Below are 26,800 nucleotides of genomic sequence, written 5' to 3'. Positions count from 1 at the left end.
CTCTCCAGGGGGATCTTTGAAATGTGGCAGTGATGTGTGAGAAACACAAAGACAACAGTTAAACCCATTTTTATTTGAAAGTTGAGCTCTGAATTTGGGGTAATATTTACATCATTTTTATTATTTGTCATGATTTCTGGATGCATCTTACTCCTGCAGATGTGTATATGGCAAAGTCCACTGAGAATAAGAAATAAAAATACAAAAAGCTGTGGGCTGACCGCAACATCACACCCTGGAGAGTGAAAGGTTTGGAGCTTGCTGAGTGACAGTGTACACACAGTATTCTACCTGTACAATAATAGTGCTACTATTCACATTCATCTGTACAATAATAATATTTACAGTGATCACATTAGGGAAAGAGCCAGTACCTGAGGAGTTAGTTCCATAATTAGCTTTACTCATTCACCGTGGTAAAAAGAAGCGCACCCAACCAATGGCAGCCTAAATAACACAGAAAACATGAGATCCATGCCCAGGATCAGCTGTGAGGTGCACCCACTGTGCAGCAGCTCACTGCTCCAGCTGAAGCAACTTGATTGTAAGTGGAAACAGGGACCAGTAGGCTAAAGATTTTATACATTTTTTTTAATCATCTGCAGGCTGGTTTCACTCCATAATCTGAATCTGCAACACTACCCACAGGAGGACACTGTTTATGTTTTAGACATTTAGATGATCTTATCGTATGAGTCATAGAACCAAGCCTCTACATGAATGTGAAACATGATTCAAATGGTTTGTTCAAATTTTGCTGAGGTAGGCAGCAAAGAGCAGATTAGATTAAAAGATTATGGCATTGTGCACAAGCCAACTATGTGTCACTGCCCTGTCAAAGAACCAAATGGGGACAGTTTAGAAACTATAGCTGCAGTTTCTTGAAAAGAAACCCTCCTCTTAGATACTCCAGGTGAGCTGGCACATTTTAACAAAGACAGGAAGCTATAAACAAAAGAAATGAGGTCATTAAATGCTGGTGCCAGCAGCCTTCGTCTTCCCCTACGACTCTCTCCAAAACACACAAACTATACATGAAAACATATTGGCCAATTTAAATTACCATTCGACAGCACATAAGATAAAACACCATGAATAAACACATCATACATGTGCAGCATTTCTCCCAAGGATGAAACGTCAACCAATAAATAAGAACAGAAGAAAAATGCATTAAATAACAATCATTGTCTCAGTTTATAATCACTGTACAAGTGATCCAGTTATAACTTAAACAGTCAAAAGTCCATTTTAAAAATATCTGAAATGCTAGGCTCCTGCAGGTTCTCTAACCAGTGTCAGGATCATTGTTTCAGCACACAGGCGTACGTTTTGGACCTGTCTTATGCCACTTACCTAACCAATCTGCACAACTCAAACAAAACTTCTTTGGACCTCTTTTCACTAATCGCCCATTCCACACAAAATTATATCAAAAAGGGAAAACGTTTCAAGTGGAAACTCTTTCTTCCAAATTTTTGATCTCTCTGTCAGGTGTCGTGAATGCCGTAGATGAGCAGGGTGACAACAAGCAGTCATACATAAAGGAGCTTTGGATTTGGTACTTTCCAGCAGCTTTGTGTCATCTGTAAATCTCGGTGTCTGGTTTGGGGGGTGGATGAAGTGCTAAGCCTTGTAGCAGTTTCCCTGCGTGGTGAGTGCCAGCTGGCCGTTGGGAGCCACCTCGTTGGCCTCGTCCTCCAGCAGGCCCGACACGTCAGCGTTGGGAATGCTGTCGTGGTAGCTGCTGAAGCTGATGTTGTCCTCTTTCAGTTCGATGGTCCAGAAGGGGGCATTGAGCTTGCGGTTCTGGTATTCCCGGTAAGTGTACACACCCCCCACGAAGCCCAGCAGCAGCAGCACCACCAGGATGATGACAGCCAGGATGATGATGTTGAACTGCGTCCAGGAGACTTCAGTCAGGGCGGCTGTGGTGTTGTCGGTGGGGCTGCTCAGGCTGGTCAGCAGGGCCTGGGTGGTGGTGGTGGTGGTGGTGGTGGTGCTCAGTGCGGTGCTCGTGTTGCTGCTGCTGGATGTGGAGGCTGGGAGGCCTCGTGCTGGGGAGGATGTGCTGGATGTGAGGGCCTCGGTTGTGTTTGTGTTTGCTGGTGTGGGAATGAGTCGGGGTGCTGAAGAGAGAAAATCATGAAAACATTAGAGAAGAAATAAGAAAAGATTTTATTCCTAACTTTGTGATATTTACAACCCTGATAAGCAAAACTAATGCAGGCTTGTAGTTACTCAATAACTAATATTGTGACTGTAGGTTGATGTGTAAATAAAATAACTAGCGACACCTTGTGGCAAAAAGGAATAACTGTTATTATAATTTTCTAAGTATGTTATGATTCCCAGCTGTTGTGTTCAGGGAGTAGTTTGTAAAGAATCATGTGAGATAATCCACAGCAGGACTTCTGCTTTATGGTTTGTTTATGTGGTTAATGGATAAATAATAGTAATAATACATTTTATTTATGAAACGCTTTACAAGGAACTCAAAGACGCTGTACATAAAACACAATAAAATAAAACAATACAATAAAATAAAAATAGTTTATTGACAGACTGTAGTCCTGAATGCAACGATGACGTGTAAAATACTGTGTCAGAAATCCATTTACCATGTCAATATAATGATCGGATGTGTCTGCCAACGTCAGTCAAACTTAGGATTACTGCATCCATCTACAATGTTTTAATAAGGTACACTACTGCTCAAAAGTCTGGGCTCACTTAGAAATGTCCTTATTTTGAAAGAAAAGCAGTTGGTTTTTCAATGGAGGTAACATTAAATGAATGATAAATCCAGTGTAGACATTGTTAATGTGGTAAATGACTATTCTAGCTGTAAACGGCTGATTTTTAATGGATTATCTCCATAGGGGTACAGAGGAACATTTCCAGCAACCATCACTCCTGTGTTCTAATGCTACATTGTGTTAGCTAATGGTGCTGAAAGGCTCATTGATGATTAGAAAACCCTTGTGCAGTTATGTTAACACATGGATAAAAGTGGGAGTTTTCATGGAAAACGTGGAATTATCTGGGCGACCCCAAATTTTTGTATGTCTGGAATCACTAGCTCACTGCTCCCTATATAACAGACTCTCAAAACTTTATAATAAGCTGCAAAGTTAGATTTCAGACTACACGCTGTCATTTTACATTATCACTGACAACAACTTGGCACAGCAGCAATTTTCACATATACAAAATGCAGTGCATCACATTTTAGGACTGCTGTAGAAGTATATGTACATGGACTATGCTTTTATTATATGACATTAATTTTTATAGAGCTCAGACACTTACTTAAAATAGTAAATATAGTGCAGTATTTAGTATTTAGTAAACAGAATGTACATAGCAATACACATGAACAGTAACTGTACCTCATATCAATATTCTCAGTAATCCTGCATGTCACTTAAAGGATTTTGCCTGATTAGAACTCAGGACTCCTCAGCTCTCTGCTCCTGACCCACAGCCTGAACACAGGTCTTATCAGCCAGTTAAAGTGAACACAGTGGCGAGAGCATCTGAAGCTTCTGGAACCCAGTTGCTGCAACGTGTTAAATGTAGCTTTGTTTCAGGAACGTAAAAGACTGAAATGATAAATGTGTGAGATATGGTATTAGGAGATATAGACTATCACATATTCTATCAGTCTCCCTGTTGGTTTTGTTAGTACTGGCCTAATACAGGGTCATCATACTGGGCATGCTGACTACTGGTGCTGCTTAGCTGGAAACATCAAAGTGTGTAAGCATTTGTTCATGTTATGAGTTCTACTTGAGCGGTTCTGCTGTAACAAGTCGTGTATACTGGGGAATAGGTTGAATTATTTATTTTTTTGTTTTCTGAGCTGTTGCCAGAAAACTGCACACTACAGTTAGTGGAACTGTTGAGTAGCTCCAGCAAAACGTCACTCAATAGTGGACGGATTATTATCTGTAAGCTGGGACCTTACTTGGACGGGTGCAGTTGTGTGCTTGAGCGTCCCCTATGAAGCCAGGAGCACAGAGCTGGCACTGGGGACCGATTGTGTTGTTGATGCAGCGGAGGCAGTGGCCGGTGTCAGGGTGACAGAGCTGGACGGGGCCCTGAGGGTCTGCATTCCCACTGCAGTTACACGGGACACAAGCCCCTGAAGCTTTGTAGAAGCCAGCGCTGCACTCGTCACAGTGTGGGCCACCATACCGGGGAAGGCACTGGTCACACTCTGGGGAGCCACTGGGATCTGCACAGGGAAAGACAACGGTGCACGTCAGCTGCAGATCAGTGCTCATGATGTGATAACAAAACTGCTTCCGACAGATTTGTTGCAAATGCAAAGACATGAAGAAGAATATTCTCAAAAGTTCATTGTACTATACTCCAGTGAATTTGTGCAGATTCTCTACTGATAGTTCTGTGTAAATTATGAAAACACACCTTTAGTATCAACCCGAATCAGTCCATCATAAATGCAGTGGGTTAAATAATTAATTTGTTTGCTCATTTAAAGCATTTAGTTTTTAGGAGAATCAGTCAAACACTCATGCTCTGTTTAATTACACAATTTCAAATGAAGCAGCTCCTGTTGTGCCACTAGGTGGCTCAAGATGACAATATATGGACATGGGAGCAAGGCTTGTTCTTTAATGTCTCCAGACAAGACTGTATTTCCCCTCTGGTCCTGTGGAGCTCAGTGGAAACACAGAGACTGCTGTCTTATCTCCACAGGCCAAGTCACACCCTGGACCTTTACTTCATTAACTATCTGTGTATGGCATCCAGACTGGCAGGGGATGGGGTCTGTGACAAATGCTCAACACATGAGGTGTTTGAAAATGGAGTGGACTGGTAACAAATTCAAGAAAAAGGAGAGGTGAAACAAAGATGCAGTGTACCCTGCATCTACATCACATGAGGACTCACTGAATGGTCTGATGTGAATTGACAGAAAAAATGGTCCAGTCTTTATGATCACCATTTCCCAAAAGAAATACATGGAAGTGGTATGTCAGATAGGATGACAGGCTCAACAACGTCATCACTACACCACATGAGGGAATATGTTCTGGCAGATGGAGAGCTCTCTATACACAGAACCTACAACAAGCAGCACTGAGGCTGCTCTGCAGGCCTTCAGTGGAACAACACCATACAATGACCTCACTTTAAAGTGGTTTCTTATTCATTTATCATCAATTTCTACTGTGTACATATAGCATGCTCTCTAACTCGGGGCCCAGTAAGGTCCCAGGAGTACCTCTGAACATCACAGATTAATAAGATCTATAAATAGAGTGGGTGCTTTAAAGATCATCTAGGGTTTGATTTCATCCTGAACCGAGCCCAGCAGCACATCATTGTTCATTAGCAACAAGTGTATATCGTTTCTAAGTGTCAGCTTTCTCCTGCGACCTCCAGCCTGGTAATATGACGCCACAACACCTTCTTGCATGTCAAACAGGAACAGCAGTATCACAGCATGCTACCATAAACACTACTCTGTCCTCAAGGGAAACTTTTCAGCAAACGATATCTTGTAGGATACGATATTTCCTCTAAAGCTTTGACTGTCCTGGTTATGATATAGATATTTATTCGCTTATTTTACAGCATGTTCCCGGTTGCATTAAAAAAAGGCATCACATAATAAATATGTTCATGATAATAAAAATGTTCAGACGGTAATAGTAGTGTCGGGGATATGAGAAGTAGACGACTTGAATCCTTTAAGATAATAAAATTTTGCAAACAGAATTCCTGACTTAGTGCATCAAATCAAACGTTTTCATTTTAAAGGGTGTTTTTCTTGCCACTGTTGCCTTTGGGCTTGCTCTGGGGGTTCGTATGGATTCTGTAAAGCATCTTGAGACAAATTGACTGTAATTGGCGCTATATAAATAAAACTGAATTGAATTGAAATTTAATTGAATGATGTTACATTTTTGGACAGAGGTGTATTTCAAACACTGCACTTGACTTTACCATGTTACTTCCTTTCAAGGCCTCCCTATTCAATTCCACTTGTTTGGAATTTTGACTGAAGCTGAAATGAATCAGCAACTATTACACTACTGTAACTGATTCATTTTAAGGATAATTCAAGCAAACAAAACATCTATTCATACATTCAAGATGCAAAACTGACAACAACAGCAAAATTTAATACTAAATTTAATACATTTGGATTTTTGATGGTTGATTCGAAAAAACATTTTTAGGACATCACTTATGCCTTAAAAATTGTGACTGTGATTTTTCATTATTTTCTGACATTTTATATCCAAATAATTAATTTTTTAAAAATTTGTTGAACTTTACCATTGAAATGATCCTAGTTCAGTTACAGATCTGAACTTCATTTGATACTAGATGGTTCTGATTCAAACTGTAGAAGTACATACAGCAAAGAACGATAAGGCTCATATTTTACTGATTAATCAGACCATTCAGAAGCAGAACTGAATGCGTGACTACTTTTCTTAAAGCCTTTGGTATCTATAAATAATTGGGGGTTTATAACTGTCCTGCTTTGTTATTTGTGTGAAATTTACTAGAACATGTCTTTAAGCTCTATACCAGAGCCATAAACAGCCAGTCATTAAAGGGTTAATCTGTCAGCAGGTAAAGGCATTTTTATTGAACAGGCAACCAGCAGATTTCTATTTCAGGGCACATTCTGATGAAACTGAAGCCAAACTGATTTTTATTTAACTCTAATAGCAAGTATTGAATATGTAGTATCTCTTAATACGACTTTCAAAATTTGGACAACTGAAGTAAACTAGTGAACCTAGAAATGATGGGGTTTGAAGTTAAAGTACAGGCAGGCATCCAGAGTGGACAGGTGTCTCCTGCAGATCCTTCTGAGGGATTTCAAGGTGTCCCCATGGCAGATGGGATTTATATTCCCCCCAGCATGTTTATCCTGTGGTCCTCTCCCAGTAGGGTGTATCTCAATAACTCCACAGGGTGGCTTTTAGGATTAACAAAGCATTTCAGCTAGCTTCTTCTAAAGCAAAAGGAACAGCGGTTGTACCTCTAAGCTTCTGATTTTCTACCAGAGAACCTTTGGCTCCTGAACCCATTCTGTTCTTTGGCTATGAGAAATTAAAGCAGTTAGAGACAGATACATGCAGATAAGTCCAAAATTATTCACACTATGCCAAATTTTGGTTTATCAAAAATTTGTAGTGGACCACAAAAGACACTAAGACGCTGTGTTTGAGGCGTTAGTGATACATTTAAACTATTTCCATGTTTAAAAAAATATATATATTTTGAACAAAAATGCTTTGTCCAAAATTGTACCCTTTGAAACTGTATAAAACCTTAGAGAAATGCAGCTTCTGTACCATTCCAAATAGTTTTGGATTTCTACCATGTTTTAGATTATTTCAACAAACTAACCTACAAACAGAAGATAGATTTGATTTATAGTGGATTTGCTCAAGTTATAGTTAAAAGCAAAGAGCTTAATGAACTGCTATTAGAGTCCATCAGTAGACAGAGCTGCACATTGTGGCTACTCACAAGACGGAGAAACGCCATTAAATCAGGTCAGCATGTTTCCAGGTTCCAGTGGCCACGGTGCAAAGCATCATCAAAAAGTACAAATATTTCACAACTCAATAATCTCAAAGGACATGGTAGGAGGCCAGATGTGATCCCTGCACTGTAAAGAATGCTAGAAGCCAAGATGAATGCAAGGATTATCACCATCCTAACGAATAGAAGCAGTTCTGGAAGCAACATCTCAGTCAGACACTGAACAATGCTGCTGTCCATGAATGGAGACCAAAACGTCTCCAAGACAGGCACGCAAAAGTTCAGCTGACAAACAAAAAAGCTTTTGGTCATTAGTTTGAGGACAAAATGCAGTTGTTTGGACACAAGGATGAAAAACAAAGAAGCATTCAACCCCCAAAACAGCATCCCCATCATCAAACGTGATGGTGGGAATGCTTGACTTTGGATTTTTTCAGAAAACTTTGGATCTTCCAACAAGACAGTGATCTGAATAATTTCCAGCCAAAGATCAAGAAATGATTAACAGAAAGTAATATCAACAAGTTGGAGCAGAGAATCCATGGAGGCAGCTGAAGACCAGAACGACGGCTAAGAGGCTTCAACCTCAAAGACCTGGAGATCATCACAAAGACGAGCAGTCACAACACGCAGAAAGACTGAAAAAATAACAACAGCTTGGGGGCAAATAAAGGATTTGCAATTCATTACTGACAGAGGGTATGAATAATATAAAAATGGAAATAAATTCCTCATCATCACAACATGTTTTACTCTTTTGTCTCTTGTTTGTATCATTTCCAGTCAAAAAAAAACCATTAGTCAATAAAAATTCTCAGTAAATCTAAATTTGGTATGGATATGAACAATTTTGGGCTAGACAGTATTGTTCCAAATGACAGATGTTAATACTGCACACTGTGGACCAGTGGATGCATGCAGACTCCAGTGCTCGGCACAGCGGAGGTGTTGGTGTTGAATGATTTAGACACAGATAAGTGCCTTCCAATGGCCTAGATGTAGGTCTTCATCAGTGCAGTCATGTGACTGTGTTGTATTCCAGCACTGAGCAGGCTGCTACTGATAAGCATGATTTAACCTCTGCTGGGGGTTCAAATGCGGTTGGTCTACTGGGTTATATAACTAGAAAGAAACATGAGCTGCTCCACACTGCAGGGACCCGACCTGTTCGTTCACCCACTGTCCTCCACTTCACTATGAAACACACTGTAACAGACGGAGAGGTAACTGTCTGATATACCAACCCGGTCACTTAGAAAGAGAAGAAAGCTATAAAAAAAGAAAAATGAAATAAAATGAATGAAAATACTTGATGAACCTCATGATGAGCTCAAAGAGGCCAGCCATCCTCATCCTCTACCACTGAGCAAAGACACAATCATACATGGATGATTTCATATGTGTGACCCACATTCTGAACTTGTGCAATGCTCCACTTCACCTCTCTGATTGTCAGTATGGAGGGATATTCATTTACTGCAAAAGGCCTTATTAGCACATTTAGGAAGCATTACCCCTCAGTGTGAACCATGACGCCACACTGTAGCTTCTTCTCGTTTGTTACTGTTGCCAGGGAAACCTCCACCTGGAGGTTGCTCTTTTTACCAGCTGAAGTATTCAGCGTAAAGCATCTTTTAAAGTTGTGCATGCTGTTAAAACAAGAGAAGTTTTCCTGATCACAGCTCTGAGTGTATTTCTGATTTCTTCCTCTCTTTTGCAGCTCCTGGACTCCTCTTCCTGCACTGATGCTGTCTGAAATGAGAATGTGATGCTGCCCATCCCCCCAGTCTGTTGCTGCCTGACTGGCGCTGAAATGGCCCAGCTGTGCTCATGCTGTCCCAGCTCAGCAAAGCCTGGTACATGTCCCTTCCCCATGTTGAGCAACCTCTTTTGCGGTCCCTGGTAGGGGGAAATGTAACCTGACAGCATAAGTGCACATATATGTGGCTGTTGCCATGCATGCTGCTGCTAAAGGGGGGAGATGATCGGGATGTGGCGAGGCTGTCTGGGATTGGTCGAGAAAGAGAAAGGGAACGATGGGTAAACATGAATAACAGACAAGAGCGAACAGGGTGACACACTGGTGAATGAAAATCTCAACAAGCAGTTTGCAGAAAGGGCTCAAGGGCAGTTTGACACGGATAAGCTGTGATCTAAGCCATCGTGTCATGGTGTGGCGTTTGAGCCCGATGAACTCAAACCACAACAGGCTGATGACAGGCACAGAATACGTAACACTGCTCCTGGACACACTGTAATGACGGCCTTGGAGGTAAGGTTAATCTCTTTAGCCCGTTAAAGTACGCCGGCCCGCGGGCGGGCCGTTTTTACGCTTTTTTTTTTAAATAGAAGGACACTGCAAACACGATTATACAAACACTATACACACATAGAAAGCTGAGATTCTCATGAATCCGCCGGTATAAACCACTTTCAGATGTGATTACCACAGCGGGTAATATAAACACATTTATACAACAAACAACAAGTCATGTAAACGTGCACAGCTCACCTGTCGACGCAGTTTGGACGCTCGTTTCTGGTCATAAAAGAAGATAATCCACAAAAACCGTCCAGAACCCAAGCTTAGCCATCCAGAGGAAACAATCCAGTATAATACTTTGGCCAAAACATGTCTCGAAATAAGTAAAAAATCCAGAAAACGATCGGCTCCGTGCGCGTGCACGCGGCGCGTGGTGGCGCTGTGCGTTTCATATTCACTGCATCTTTCTATTATAACTTTATCATACACGGTCCTATTTTCTTTGTTCGCGATTCAAAATGGATACTGGACGCTTCTCTACCGCTTCAAACCGGACTTCAACCAATCAGGTGACTCGTTTCCGCCTACTTCGGCAATATAGCCAACCATGGCCGAGTCTGACAGATATCGATTACATCACTTGATTGACTTGTTTCTCAGCAAATCACGCCGGAGGAAACGTTAGATTGACAGGCCTGGTAGCCAATGAGCTTGCTGAATGGCTTGAATATAAATCCCGCCTCTGCCAGCGGCTTTATATGATATTTCATTCGTGAGCTCCGGGCTCCACCTGCTGTTTCTCTGTATTCCTCTCAATCTGTGTGTGTGATCGACACTGAAGCCTATCTGAAGTGATTTTTTGAGTTCTTTATGAGTTTTTGGAATGAAAATAATGTGAAAATGAAGTGAAAATGAATTTATACCATTCTGTAGAGAGTGTGCACAGTGTATAAAGATTGTATCCAACATTGACAGGGGCGGAGCATATCAGTACAAATACATGTGTGAAACACTCATTTCTTGTAGTATTGCTCTGAAATTTTGACCTGAACTATGTAAGACCCCAGGCTTTTGCAATATTGTGTTTTCAAGCTCTTTCAGTGCTGCCACACTGATTTTCAGGTGTTTTATTAGGGAAAAAATGTAGGCGAGAAAAAAATTCATCCTAATTCAGTGTGTGCCAACATGAAATACTCTGTGCCAGTAGCACCTAGAGTAATTCTGACTGCACTGGGTGAAAATTCAGGTTGTCAGCTTTCAAATGAGACCCCAACCATGCATGTACTCCAAACAGTTCAAGAACAGCATTCAATTTACTTTCTGTAAATCTCAGTAGAAATTTCGGGCGGAAATTGCCTGGACCTGTGGTACCACAAATGAACCAGGTGACACAATATTCATTTCCACCAACGGAGTTCCGACCATCAACAAAATACTCCGAGATGTTTGGACTAGAGTTGGCATTATAAGTCAGTTTGTGACATCCAGCTGTTTTTATTATGGATTTTTCAAAGTCTATCAGTTGTGAAGATTTGCTGCACATCCTGTTTAATGTCACATATGTGATGACATCATGGTTTTTAAAACAGCTTGAAGACATTACCTTTATATCTGGGCAATTTTCAAGAGGATATAAACTAGTTTGTGATTTTTATATGCCAGTTTTAGCCAACATCTATTTGGATAAACCACCACATACTTAATTGAATAAAATATTAAACAGTAAAAAATTTATTTATTTATTTATTTTTTTACAATTGAACAGTCAATGGTTCGGTTGGTTGGGTAAAGTTAACATTTGTACTGCTACAATTTGGATGCAGAATCTCGCTACATTTACCTAGTTTAACATCTTTCCATTACATAACTTATCCATTATTTAAACTTGCCATTTCCACATTTTAATCAGTTGCCTTCAGTTTTTACATCATTACAGTTTATTGAACTATCTATAGAAGTTATTTGACATTTAGCTGTTTCAACCATTTACCCATTGCTTTAATCAAGCATTAGCTATCTAAAAAGTGTAATTTTAGTGACTGACTTAAAGCATTACCATGTCAGCCAATAATGTATTATCTGCCGTTTATTTCATTTAACTGTAAAGTATTTCTCAAGAGCGTCTTGTTAAATGCAGTCTGTTAAGTGTTGTGACAATCCATTTTGTCCTGTCAGAATTTTAAGCTTACAGTCAGTGTTTGGATTCAGATCCAATCAGTGTTGTTTTCGTTAACGATGACGAAATTATTTCGTTGACGCCCCTTTTTTCATGACGAAAACGAAACGATGACGAAATAAACGCGGCTCTCTGATGACCAAAACATGACGAGACGTGTGCTAGTTTTCGTTCAAGAGACGAGACTGGACGAAAACATTAATGGATGGTTTCGATCAACTGGTGATATTCAGTGAGCGAGGCTGTTACAACGACAATGCATAGCATAGGTGACTGTACCGATGCCTGTTCAAAACACACAGACGTCAATAAACTGTTCCGAAATGTTCTTGTTGTCAGCTTTAACATTGTCGTTATTGCTCTGTTTGGACTCACGGCTGTTCAGTCTACCAGTAAAATTCTCGGTTTAATGAGGACTTCCACCTAACGGAGTGGAAATATCGCTTCACTGCGGCAGAGTGTGACGATCAGATTAACTGGTGACAGTCTGTGTCCTCAGTCCGACGGTCAGACAGAAACGGCAAGAGAAGTTCTAATACCGTTTTCAAAGCTTACTGCGATAAACCAGTTGGACCTGAGTTGTTCTACTTTTCAACAGATTTTAAGTCAAACAATGACATCATATAAACCATCTGACCACATTCTAACCAGAGATTTCACTTTCCAGCCTTCAGAACGTCGATATGTTTCATCTAATTTTCCCCCCGTTATTCAGGATTTATTTGTTTTACTGAGACATTGCAAGTTAATCAACATTGTATTCTATAGAATCAATGCATTGTAAATTAAATGCACTGACTTTACAGAACACAGAATTAAAGTTTTTTTTTAATTTCTAAAGACGTAGAACAATAATAGAGATGAAGATATTCATTCTACAAAACCTTAACCTTAACATACTACTCTAAAATGACAAAAAAATAAACCCGCAAGTCCTGAAGAAGGAATATCTTTGTTGGCATTTTTGTAGTAATGAACACTGAATCCACTGTCATTTTGTCAGTGAGGTTAATAATACCTAATTTGTTAAAAGGCTAATACGTCTAGACTAAAACTAGACTAAAACCTTTTGAGTTTTCGTCGACTAAAACTGGACTAAAACTATCACTTATAGAAATGACTAAATTGTGATTAAATAGAAAAAGGATTTCGTCCAAAAGACGAGGTACGGACCCGTACCCGTAGCATCTGTACTAGAGGTACGGACCCGTTAAGGTCACTGAAGAGCTGGCGCCGGTTATTGCTGCACATTACAGGCAGTTTATATGAATGACTTTGACGGCGAACATTGTATAATTTAACCAAAAATACACCGTCTCCTCTCACACTTTAGACAATGTAGTTTTTACGCTTTTAGACGCCGTGTCTAAATTGTTTGAAGTCCAGTTCCTATTAATTAGTTTACCGCGTTCAGAGGTGGAAGCGGCTGACGAACTCCATTGCAAATGTTCCCATTTAATTTCGGACGCTAATTTACAAGATAAAGTTAAGGATGTCGCATATGAAACAAACACTCGTGAATGGTGAGGAGCAGCTCTTTAATTCGGCATGAATTAAAAAACCCCACAAACTCGATTTACTGTGATATTGTGAGATTTGTTTGTGGTTATGTAAATTAGCCATTCAACAGAGTCCGCTAACATTAAAGTGACTGTGACATGCAGTGTCTGTGTTGACAGACGCAGAAAATACGTCAGGGTTTTGTTCAGGTTGTTAATATGTAATAGTCTGTCTACTTTTGAAGGTAAAAAAATACTTGTAGTTTGCTGGCTGTTAGTTCCGCCATTTGTTTTGTTTGCCGTTTGTGCTTTATTAGAACAGGGTCACGTGAATAAAAAGTTTTGCTATTTTTAATAGTAGTGCTGATTTCAACCCCCAAATCGCTGTCCGTGAAAAAGTCAGATAGTGATGTTGGACTTTTCCACAGACAACGATGACCCCAGCACACTGATTGTAAAATATTTCTTGTAACTTTATTGGAACTTGATATGGAATGAATGGACTTTAATACACTGTTAATACACAAAGATGACTGACATGACAGGCTCGGCACGCAGATTCACCTCGAATCACGGAAGCGCCTTCATCAGCGTAGCCGGCTCATTAATATTCATGACCGTCGGATTACCAGCCAATCACGAAGCGCGTTCATCAGCCGGTTCATTAATATTTATGCACGGCTCATTAATATTTATGAGAAGGGAAAGTGCCGTATCCGTAGGCCACAGGCTAGGGGTACGGGTCCGTATCAGTAGACACTACCAAAACTAAGACTAAATCTAAATTGGCTGCCAAAAACAACACTGGATCCAATGTGCTCCAATCAGATCTGTTAATGCCAGATAATTAACTAAGCTAAACAATGCAGAGTTAATTTGTGAACATTTTGAGATGAATTACTAATTGCTAACTAACTAATTGCTAGTTGCAGATTTTCAACTGGTGCTTCTGTTTATTTTATATAATTGTCTTTTTTGATGAATTGATATTTTGATACCTTAATTATTTCTCAATTAATCTACATAACTTAAGGTTTCCTTTTTATGATAACCCATTTAACAACAGAGTGATCACTTTGAACCAGATTTCTTTTAATTAGAGGAGGAACTTAACTGGGTTATTCTATAGTCCTGATGTTCATATGGAGACTCTATGAAGCAGGTCTCCTGATAACTGGGGTAGGAAGGCACTTCTTCAGGCACAGAAATGTGGTGTGGGTCTAGGGATGCTGTGCTTTAACTGAAAACATTGTGTTCACCATAATTATTTCTTGTTGTGACTTGGAAGGCTGGTTTTAGTTTTCCACCAGCTCACTCAGGTAAATGCAGAGCAACATTTTACACACAGCTGGCAGGTGCTTGACGTGCAGAGCATTTACTCCTGAACACAGGGAGATTACATCAGAAGAATGCTGCCTGTTCTGATGAATTCTAGTGTGTGTTTTGACGTGCCAGTAGCAGGCTGTGGCATGAATCTCAAGTCCATCCCATTTTAAATGACACAGAGTAACGGACGCTGAACTCTTTAGGCATTGCCATTGAGCAGATGTTCAATAGTTTGTTAAGGGTCTGCCACACAATAAAATTTCAGAGAAAACCGGAGTGGTTTAGGAATTTGTCAGTGACTGTCATTCAACCCAGATCTCAACCCAACAGAGACCTTTGGGTTTGTTGTGGAAGTAGGGCAGCAGCAGCCTGAAGGTGACAGAAGTGGGGTCATGTGAGAAGGTCAGCATTAATCCCAGATTGTCTGGAAACAGAGATCGAAAGCACTCTAGTGGATCTTTGAAACATTATTTCAGAAAAAAAAAATTATTTTGAAAACTAACATAAGTGCAAACAGCAGACAGCTAATGATATGTGTAAATCTGCTGAAATAGATTATGATTAAATGGATCAAAGGGAACAATTTCGCTGTCCTCAAACAAAACAAGAATTTGTTGGTCTCACCTAGGTCAAAGTCATGTCAAGAAACGCAGGAAAGGTCAATAAGATAACAACCCTTTCATGGTAAAATGATGCAGTCAGCAAACCAGACTCTAGTCAGTCTCAGTTTGTTCATATGAGGGCATAGTGTGGAATTGATCATCACTGAATCAATGCGATGTTGGAAATGCTCCACTTTGCTCATGAAGAGAGACTGGAACTAATGGCTGAATTTCAGGTCTTTGGTATTTGTCTTGCTGAGCTGGATTCCCTACAGTGCCAAGCCACTAGAACTGTGTTAATTCACAAGCTATTCATGTTACTGAATGGTACTTAAAGCAAGAAAGGCCATCCAGTTTATTAATGGAACTGAATTTCAGCTTTCAGTTTTGTTTAGAGGACAGCTGGATGGTCATTTAGTCAGAAACTGTGAGGCTGTGTACTTGACTTTTAATTAATTTAAATATGCACATTCACTTTGTAAGACTCAATGTCCGGACATAGATTAAACCTCTAAAAACTAATACAAGTTGATTCCATGAAAAGAATCCCTTCCTATTTTAAATCTTCTTGAACCTTAGATGTTCCTTTAGAACATGCAGATCTGATATCCATCTATCCATCCCTCTGCACTTGCTTCAGTTCAAACACACCAGATCATCTGTGACTCTGCTCCAGCACTGCAAAACCCCTCTACATTGCACAGTAAGAAGTTGTAATGTAACAAAGAAAGCCCCACGCTGCAAGTGGACATGATAGTTTCTTTAGGTTTTTGACTTGTGAAATCTTAGAAGTCTGAATCTGTGTTTCACAGACCATCACCGATATGCTGCAGTTTCATGGTGCAAATGCTCAGCCATGACTTGGCTGCTGATTCTGACCTATAAGTGGGTGAAACGTATATTTTTAAAATTCCATCTGGACAACAAAGCAATAATATGTAATCATTGAAGACGATCTTTAAAGCTGAAGTGTGGAAGGTTCAGAGTAAATTTAAAATATGTTTGCATGTATGCTTTGCAATGACCTCATTTAATATTTTCAGTGTTACAAATACAGGGTGAGACAAAAAAACGGGAACTTTTTAACAATCCAATAAAACCGAGAGTGATGGAAGAAAAAGGAGGACACCATCTACAGAAAGCCATTTTTAAAAAATGAAAATTCCATCATTGTTTCTTAAATGGCATGTTTTAAGATTTCAATTCCTATGAATAAAATATTTTTCTTCCATCACTCTTGGTTTTATTGGATTGTTAAAAAGTTCACTTTTTTTTTTTGTGGACTATCTGATGGGGGTTTTAACAGGCTAAACATTTTGAAACTGAAAAGAAAATGCAGCACTAACACACCCTATCAGCCTGGAAACAAATTACAAGGCTTTTAATGAAACATCAGAACAAACAGCACTGTTAGACAATAGGCACAACCGGTGACCAGGTTACTATTTTTAGAAGTTTTCTTTGAAATTCTTGTTTTAATATACCTAAATGGAAACCATAAAAATGTCCTTTTCATTTCAAAGAGCTTTGGGCTGTGCAGTAAGTTCTTGGAATCTCAAAGGGTTAACATGGCTATTATCAAAATGAAGAACTCTCCTTTTGAACTTCTTAAACGGATTATTCTTAGGTTAATTTAAAGGTGCAACATGCAAGATTCTAAACATGAATACAGCAGCAAACAGCTATTTGTTATGAAGAAATATAGAAGGGTAATGACATCTTTAGCAGAGGATGAAGTCACTCTATGTGTGTTGTAATCTGAGCTTCTGCTGCACATGCATGTTTGTGCATGTTTCTCCCTCCCTGTAAAACGGCTGATCCTTTGCACATTCAGAAACAGACAAAGACTGACTTCCCACACTACCCCCAACAACCCCCCTTAAATTAATAGAAAAAAATGTATGCATTTACCTGATTTATGTGCACTCGTTTCATTTCAGCTCAGTATGCGAGTCTACTGCTGCTTTGCTGGGAGGTGTCCCTGCATGTCTGTCTGCTTCGGTCTGAGATGCTGGTATTCCAGCAACATCCTGCATACGACACCTCTAAGGCCTTGCAATCTTTTCAGGACAGCAATGACATAAACTTTGTTCCATGAGCAACCCTCCTAGTGTCCAGCTCACTCACATATCCAGCAAAATCAAACCACAGCATTATGGCTACATTCTGGAGTCAAAAATGGCAGCAAGCGTCATCAGACCATTAGATGCCTTGTACTGCAGCAGTGCGATTTAATGTCAAAATTGAATTGCATTTTTGAAACCAGTATTGCCATTGTGATTCAAATGATCAATGGTCTGCACCTGTATAGCATTTTTCTACATTACTGGTACTCAGAGTGCTTTACAATGTTTCTCATTCAACCATTCACACACACATTTACACACACCCATGGCGACAGAGCTGCCATGCACGGGACCTGCCATCAGGAGCAACTTCAACTTCAGCGTCTTGCCCAAGGACACTTAGACGTGTGGAGGGCCGGGGGTTACACCGCCTTGCAATTAGAGGACAACCTGTTCGACCACCTGTGCCACAGCAGATTCAAACATCAATGTATGTATTTTTAAATACTGCTGACACATTAGCTGCAGCTTTGTCATTTTTTTAAATTAAGTATTCCTCTGACATGCTGTGGTTGCTTTGACACATCCTAAGACTGAGGGTTTTACTGTGTTGTCACGTACACAGCATACAAGGTCTCAGATTCCTAAATTTTAACCCTGTATTACTTTCACTGCATTGCTCTTATTACCTTTACTAACCAGTCAAAAGTAGATGGCAACAATGTCACGCTGACTTATTTTGCAGCGCACCTGTAGCAGAGTCTGCAAAATGTTTCCTAAGACATCATCACTGTGGGGTTTTGGTGTCAGCCACTGAATCACTGCAGCAGAGCATTGGATGGGAGCCTGAGGTGAGTGTGTGATGCGTCAGCAGAGACTGACCGGTGTGACAGGTGCCGGTGGAGGTGGAGTTGGAGCATGGGCACGGTGCACAGGGGTCGGTCAGGGCAGCTCTGGGGCTGCGGTAGAAACCAGGCTTACACTCTTCACAGTTGGATCCCTGGGTGTTGCCCTCACAGTTCAGACACACTCCTGTAGGGCAGAACAAAGATCACATGGTCACCTATTCTGTTTTAGAACTGCTTACACCAGAAAGTGGGATTAGTTGGTTACATAAGACTCGCTACCATTTTTATTTCGCCTTAACTTGGTCACTGCACACAAAGTCAGCGGTCCTTTTACTTAAAAAAGAAGAATTTTTACTAATAATACATTTTTCTTATCCTAGCTGATGACCATTGTGCCATAATTGCAAAAGATTACAGGCGTTATGTGAATGGTGGGAACAGTAATGCATTCACCTTTCTAAAAAGCACAATTTGATGGGTAGAGCCTGGAAACTTTATGATAAACGGGTGACATTTAAGATACTTTAAGACCTTTAAACACCATATAGAACGCAATTTAATCACAGTTTCATACTCATACAGGCCAAAATCTGAAAGCATAACAAATAAATAGGTGGGATAAAGTGAGATGATTGTTTGTGTAAATCTTTGCTTGACTGCCGTGTTCCCAGCTGATGGTTCGTAGGCTTAGGGTTACAGTGACAGTGTTTGCTGCGGGTCTGATGGTGCTGACTGGAAGTTCACAAAGGACTGATCAGCAAAATCCACTGTCAAAAGCAGTCATGCACAGGAACACTTCAAAGACACACAAATTAAATTCTAGCTTTTTTATTACATTCTAAGGAGTTTTCTGAATCTAGTTTTTTTTTTTTTAGTTCTTTCAAGACCTCAAGACTCCATGGAATAGAATATTTACTCACCACTTCCTTATATTTTCACATTTTAATTTAAACACAGCATATTCTAAGGGGAATAAATATTAGATGAGTCTTTAGTGACTGAAATAAATTGAAATGTTGCAGTAGGATGAGGATAGAAATGAGCAGAGGTACGGTAAACAAAAGAAATAAAGAACATTTTTAAGGACAATGCATGGATTATACTGTGACAGGTACTCTTTCCAGTAAAAAAAAACTCAAAAAGTTGAAAAATTAATTGTTAGAAAGAGAATTAGATGAAATGAAAAAAGGAAGAAGACAAAATTATACAAAAGCAACTAGCTTACAAGCAAACAATAAGCCTGCATCATCCATGACCGCATGACTTTTTAAACATGCAGTTGCTTATATGTATAAATATGTTGTTAAATGTAGAGTGAAACAGAAAATACAATGTGAAATACGCTAATATAGTCCAACAAACACTACAGAACAGAAATATACTATAGTGTGGAATACAAAATAAAACATTATACAGTACGAGTCTAATTAAATAACAGTTAATAAATGAACAGCATTCATAGTATTCTAATATAAAGCAGAATATAGTCAATACTGAATATTTGAGTGTGCACGATTTGCAAATCAGTCCAACGCAGAGTCAGGTAAGAAGAAGCAAGTGCCCTGATGGTGGCAAACATTATTTTATGCTTCTGTGTATTTGTGGTATAAACAAACGTTTAATGGAATATCTCCATAGGGGTTCAGAGGAACATTTCCAGCAACCATCACTCCTGTGTTCTAATGCTACATTGTGTTAGCTAATGGTGTTGAAGGGCTCATTGATGATTAGAAAACCCTCGTGCAGTTATGTTAGCACATGGATAAAAGTCAGGGAATAAGTGAATGGATAAACTTTTGAACGCGGGTTGGCTATGCAGACAGTTGCACTGACACACATCAGAACAGATCTGGCTGGCTATGGCTTTTTGGTTTATAGAGAATATAGCAGTTAGCTACAGATTGGACTGTAGCATTGTGTCTTTCAACTGTATCTGGGCAGCGCTGATGAAGAGCATGTACAAATCAAACCACCATTAAACATTTTTTTGAGCGCCGTTTGTTTTCCTGTCACATACGCAGTCAACACATCACAAACTGTGGGGAACAACCCCTTAACCCCATAATGGGTCCATGCAGACGTGTGCAGGGGAAGGAAAATGATGAAATGTAGGTCGTGCCCCTGCGGACACGTGAAAAGCACGAAGTTGCCTTTAAGCCTTGTTTATACTCCAATGCAGACGTGCACTGAGACAGATGTAGACAGATGTGCAGTTGTTGTGGTTGTTATAATAAATTCTAGTCTGCAGGAGGCCACTTGGTGGATTTGTTCCATGCAAGTGCAGTAGGTTGTACGTATTTACTTCGTGTATGCACAGTACTGGCACTTTAAAGTACTCATGGATGTGCAAAGTATAACAGAGCCATTATCCTGGCAGTCAGTTCAATGTACCCTGAGAGGTGAAACCCAGGGCAGGGACAGTCACCTCTCTATGGGATGGCATTCCTTTTCCCAACCTCATCCAGGTTTTCCGTTATTTCCACATGTCACACTAAAACTGGATAAGGTATAAAAAGAAATATGAACCAGTCAAACTGCATTCTATCAGCGCACAAGAGCGGTATCTTTCAGAGGCAGGAAGGTTACACTGAAGCCAGCGGTTCTTCAGCTAAAACAACGGACTGTCATTTCATCCAAATAGATTTATGAAAATTACTGTAGTTAAAAAAACAACAATCCAATTTGAATATATTAATTGTTTTTCTTGTAAGGAGATTGTGCTATTGGTGGTTGAGCTTCTGGGTGTTTTGAATTGTTATGTGTCCATGATCACAGGTAGATGATATGTAGACATGACTCAACCTGTCCACACACTGCTGCTGTACCTTTGCGTAACAGTGGTGTGAACCAAAAGCTGTAAAATGCAGTATTCCCTGCAGCAAACCCTGCATATCACAGGTCAAAGTGTTGGGTGGAGACAGCGTTTACTCAAGAGGAAATATTTCATTACATCAAACAGCGGACAAGTGAAGACAAAGAACAGCTTTCATTCAGCTGTAGTCGATAAACTGCAGGTTGTCTGAGTGAAATGACACCGAAATAAAGGCGACACTTATTATACTAAATTGAACTGACATAGAAAAAAGAATAATGGTTAACAGGTCATTCTTCTTGATGATAGACTGAAAACCTTCATTTATCTCTCTTTCATTCTTGTTCAGCTGAAAACAATGGGTCAGTGTGGGGACAGTGGTCCAAGGTCCTGTTGGAAACGGCGAGTTCCCGTCATGTTTATTGGAGGTACACAGTGTTTGGGATACTGTATAATTTGCATTTGCACAATATGTTCTTGTGTAAGCAGCCCGAGGGAGAGGCCAGGGTCAGTCTTTAAAGGAGCTGTCAAGCCTGAGCTATGCTAATCCACAGCCCTGTGAACACTGAGCCCAGAAAAAGGCTACAGCGCTCCATCTGCCCCTGCATTATAATGGAAAGACATATGGCTTCTAAAACTGCTGCCCCCCACCCCCTACACACCCACATTCTGACCCCTCTACCTATCGTCCTTTTCCAGCCTGCCACTCGCTGATGATTTCCTCATTCTCAGAGCCTGACTGCTGGAGGTGAGCAGCAATCCTCCTTTATATGCGATCAAGAACACAGAAGAGGATAAATCCAACCATAAATCACACTGGAGCCTGGATTTGTGGAATTCTACATATATTTTCTAACATTTTTGATTTCAATTTTAGTTTTCTTAGCTTTCTGTATCCTTCTCACCAACACTTCTGCTGAGGTCCCATGGTAAACATTTACTTTAGACAAACTGCAGAGCTCGTGTGCTGCCAAAGTCCCTAAATAAACACAGCAGATTATCCTCAGCATATAGTACCAAGGTGCTAAATTTATGGGGAACTTAAAGAGCATTTTGAGGGCAAAGATTGGTTGGAGCATTAAGCTTCAGTTTTCTTATGCAATGTCCATTTCCACAGGGGCTGCATGCTGACAGGAGCACATACAGCTGCTTCTTCCTTTATAGGCACTGCTGTCATTGTGAAGGTTTTAGAAAGTAGAGCTTGTTGATAAACCCCTATGATTTCCTGCTTTGCTAGTGGCACAAATATAGCTGTAATGGAGTCAAAGACATAAAAATGAACTAAAGCAATTGATTACTTTGTTAGCTTTCAGCAGTATTTTTTTTACTTTAAAGACACATTTTGACATGCAGACAGGTGAAGCTGGGGATGGAACCAGCAATCCTACCACCTGTAGTCAGTCTGATCTATCAGCCAAACTACAGCGCATCTATAGGTCATTAAGGATGATCACAAAGACAAGACCTTTCATTTTAAACAGTGGTTGAGTGGGAGAAGTATTCAGACATGTTTCTAAGTAAAAGTATCCTTCAATTCAAAATTAGACTTAAGTGAAAGTAAAAACATATTATATAGACAGTATTACAGGTACAACTAGCTGTTATGCAGCATCGCCCCTTTCACAGTCTTTTTATTATATATTCATATGGCTGGATCATTCTTAATAATGTATAACTTGAAAGAAGCATGGTAAGTGTTGAAGCTTCTTCCAGCAGAGCCTTTCTTTTTATTTGCTCATATACTAATGACTAGTTTAATATAGAACAGTGCATCCCATTAAGTACAGTGATCATGTATTTGAGTAGTAAATAACAGTTATTCAGAAGCAAAAGACACTAAATTTATACATACAGGTGGTAAAATAAAGGAAACACCTGCATGCTTGAAACCTACAGTAGGAGGATCCAGTGGCTCTGTGATGCTTGGAGGGGCTTTTCATTAATAAATCTGGTCACTTAGAGGGAAGTGTAACTGCAAATGAATGCAAAGTTGTTCTTAGTGGTCACTTTTTATTTGTCAGACTTTTCTCTTCTGATGGGAGCAGACTCTTCCAGGATGTCGATGTCTTCATTTATACTGCAGGAATGGTTTGACAAAAATGATGTGAATCATTTGATGTGGCCTTCACAGTCCCAGATCTCAACGCAAATCAACACTTATGGGCGATTTTGGACAGTGTTCTCCATCATCATCATCATCATCTTTATCATCATCCTCATCATCGTCAATTGAGGGGATAGCTTTTGGGAGAATGCAGTTTATTTCTCCAGTAGAGTTTCTCCAAAAGACAATTAGTGCCAGAGTGACTCAACACCTTCCTATGACACTCCATGTAGGGCTTTCCTTTAATTTGCCACCCAACTATATATTGTTTGAAATTTAGCTTGTTGAGGAGCTAGTTATTTAAGCGCTACTTCATGAATGGCACAACAATATAAGTTAGCAGTATAACTAGAAGTTTAGTCAAGTATAAAGTAATGTGAAAATAAAAAAGAGTCAAGTTAGGAACAAGCACCTGTCTTTAAATTAATCTACAAGTCTTATGGATTTCAAGTCAGGAAGGCAGATGCTCTACCTAACTCAGCCACTTTGGCTCATTCACAACTGACCCTGACAATCCTGAATACTGAAAAGATACAAAACAAGACTTTGAGCTTGTTAGGGTGATTATTAAAACAGTAGTTAGGATTCCATTCTATTTGAGATCAGCGGACTCACCAGACTGTGGATGGCAGTAGTTGGTGTGGTTGTTACACTGGCAGGGCCGGCAGCCAGTGCTACTGAAGTGGAAGAAACCTGGGTGGCATTCGTCACACTTGGGTCCGTACACTCCCGTCTTACACTTGCATATCCCTGAGCTGGAGGGGCAGAGCAGAAAACAAAATTACCACCGACAGAAGTCTACAACAGAATTCCAGGCTTAGGCTGTCAGTGTGTGTGTGTGACAAGATTGTGTGTGTGTGTGTGTGTGAGTGTGTGTGTTTTGGACTGTAGTCCTGACACTTGACACCCAGGCTGTGCAAATCCTGCAGATTCTCCCGTCCATCTGCTTTCTACAGGTATGAAGTATGCAGGAAGCACCCTGAGTAACACCAACACATTTAGCATGTTTTGTTGGACGTGTAGTATCCAGGGAATCATCGTGTGAAACTTGTTTTTTCCTTATGCTATTCCTTTATATCTCATTGTGTCTCTACCAAAAGGATCAGTCTAGAAAAATCACGAAAAAAAATAAGATTATCTCACTGTCATCTACTCTTCATCTGTTCTATTTGACTGACTTCAGACACATTCATCTCTGAGACGTCATTCGCCACCTCGACACAACACGTTTAGGTTTGGGTGGTGATCAAAGCACTGAACAGCATGTAACCCTGGAAAAAAACAACATGAACTTTGACAAGATCTGTTATCTGGCTAATGGAGCTGAACTCTTGAAATGAATTTGAAAAGAAAAACAAGCTCAGTAGCAGGCTTCCAGCATGTGCTGTTTTGAAAGTTGAAACTCCAAAGAGATTTTTCTTTTTTGTAGCTTGAAGAAAACAGACATGATGGAAACTCACATATTTAATATATGTGACAGTACATCAGAATTCATGGTTGTACTCGTTCTCTGACAGCAACCTCAAATGCTGTCTTTGTCCTGACTCCAGCAGCTGCAGTTCTTCATATGAAATGAAAACCTCCCTCCTGAAACCATACACTAGATATAAACATGGACAGCATTTCCCCAAACTATACATCTTGTCCTGGTGATGCCAATGCAACCTGTGTCAGTACAGTAACTGGGTCACAAGGTCCTGTCTGATCCTAACATGAGCAAACCTTGAACTTTGCTTGTTCCAGCAGCTGCAATCTTGACCATCTTGGACACTATTTTGTAGCTTCAGATCACCTACTTTTCTCCCATAGATGGGTGATGCTCTCAGCTGGGCACTGAGGGCCAGGCAGGACTTTGATACATGACTTTATTCACAGTCACAATTGTGCACAATGTGGAGGCTGCCACGGGGCAAGATCAGTAGCCACTTCTGAGCTTCTCAGACATTCAGGTTTCACCACTGGGAAGCTGCCATGTTGTCCGCAGTAAAACAGCCTCTGAACCCCAAAACCCACTGGCAAGTTTGAAAGGCATGTTTTCTTTAAAAATCACCAAATTTACTCAATTCATCAGAGCCAGTTACTATAAAAACACAAATAATTGCCAGATTTTCCACTTTCTGACCATCCTTGAAGTTCCTTCTGAAGTCTTTAGTAAGCTTTAAATCATCACAATTTAGCAAAATCACTGTTTCTACATTTCCCGTTTAAATATTTGCCAAAAATAAACCACTTGCTTTTACCTGATTCTGTAAAATACTAACAAAAACTAAAATTACCGACTACTCAGCTGCATCCATCAGTCCTCTGACAAACATCACGGCGCTATCCAGCTGAACCGCTGGCTGTGTTGACAAAGAGCAGAGAGGAGAGGATGGAAACAAGTGACAGAAATAAAAGTAAAGTACATAGACCCAGCATGTTTTCCACTATTGGTAACATCTGTGGGTAGCAGCCATTCACACCTTTCTAACCCGTCATTATAGACAGGTTGAAATCAAAATCGTCACTGTGAGACTTTGGATATCTTTTAATTTGTACATGTAGAAATCCTGTGTTCTGTCCACTGTTCTCAGCTCACCTTAACAATAATCATGACATTGTGCTACAAGCCAATCCGTAATCAGCTGCTCTATCCTGTAAAAAGCACAAAGTCGCAGCCTTTCTGAGACGTCCAGAGGAGCTCTGTGTGTGTCAGTAGGAGGAGCAGTAACTGTCTGCACAGCAGTCTATTGTAGTATGAATGGAAATGTGCATGCACAGTAGAAGAAAAGGAGAAGAGCAAAATGGCACTACAGGACATCACAAACATGGTGTATGACTATGCACAGTACTGAGAGAATCAGCAGCATGGGATGACTTGACCAGAATCAGAATCAGCTTTAATGGCCAAGCGCGTACTCAACATACAGGAATTTGGTTTCGTTTGCTGGTGTCACCCTAGGAATATGGAAGAGTATAACAAAAAATAAAGAAACTACAGAAATTAAAACAGGGAGGAAAAAATAATAGTAATAAAATTAAATATAACACAATATATACATAAATTTACAGCTAGAAAGGAATATATAAACATAGGAGTGCAAATGATAAATGCATGATGCAGTGCAAAAAGCAGACAATGGTGTTCATGGTGCAAAAACAAAAAACACATACTGTACATGTCCATTGGAAAACAGGCTATTGTCCAGGTGTGTCTGAATGGATTCTACATAGAGCTCTAAAGCAGGGGTGTCAAACTCAGTTCCTGGAGGTCCACTATCCTGCATGTTTTAGATGTTTCCCTCTTCCAACACACCTGAATCAAATGATCAGCTCATCATCAAGCTCAGCAGAAGCCTGGTAACGAGCCTGATCATTTGAATCAGGTGTGTTGGAAGAGGGAAACATCTAAAACATGGAGGACAGTGGCCCTCCAGGAACGGATCTTGACACCCCTGCTCTAAAGCCTTAAAGCAGAGTGGATCCATCCAGAACTACAGCTAGACCATAAATCCTTCAGGCTGATATTAGCTTACTGCACATATGTAATGTCTGCATGCATCAGTGTAGGTCTGCTAAAATA

The 26,800-nt window shown here is 40.1% G+C and overlaps 1 protein-coding gene across 1 annotated transcript in view; it reads right to left on the bottom strand.

Annotated features, from left to right (window-relative positions):
- Window positions 1-53: 53 nt before the first annotated feature.
- LOC110969932 (multiple epidermal growth factor-like domains protein 9) overlaps window positions 54-26,800 on the bottom strand; it is a 43,224-nt gene continuing 16,477 nt past the window's right edge. Inside the window, exons 3-6 of the mRNA XM_022220116.2 lie at window positions 23,854-23,993; window positions 18,357-18,506; window positions 3,971-4,240; window positions 54-2,129 (exon numbers count right to left, since the gene is read on the bottom strand). Coding sequence (XP_022075808.2) covers window positions 1,627-2,129; window positions 3,971-4,240; window positions 18,357-18,506; window positions 23,854-23,993 — 1,063 coding nt within the window. The 3' untranslated portion in view covers window positions 54-1,626. The remainder of the gene's footprint in view (window positions 2,130-3,970; window positions 4,241-18,356; window positions 18,507-23,853; window positions 23,994-26,800) is intronic.

This window comes from Acanthochromis polyacanthus, chromosome 7, assembly GCF_021347895.1.
Source record: "Acanthochromis polyacanthus isolate Apoly-LR-REF ecotype Palm Island chromosome 7, KAUST_Apoly_ChrSc, whole genome shotgun sequence".
Lineage (NCBI taxonomy): Eukaryota > Metazoa > Chordata > Actinopteri > Pomacentridae > Acanthochromis > Acanthochromis polyacanthus.
This window is presented reverse-complemented; position numbering and strand designations above follow the sequence as displayed.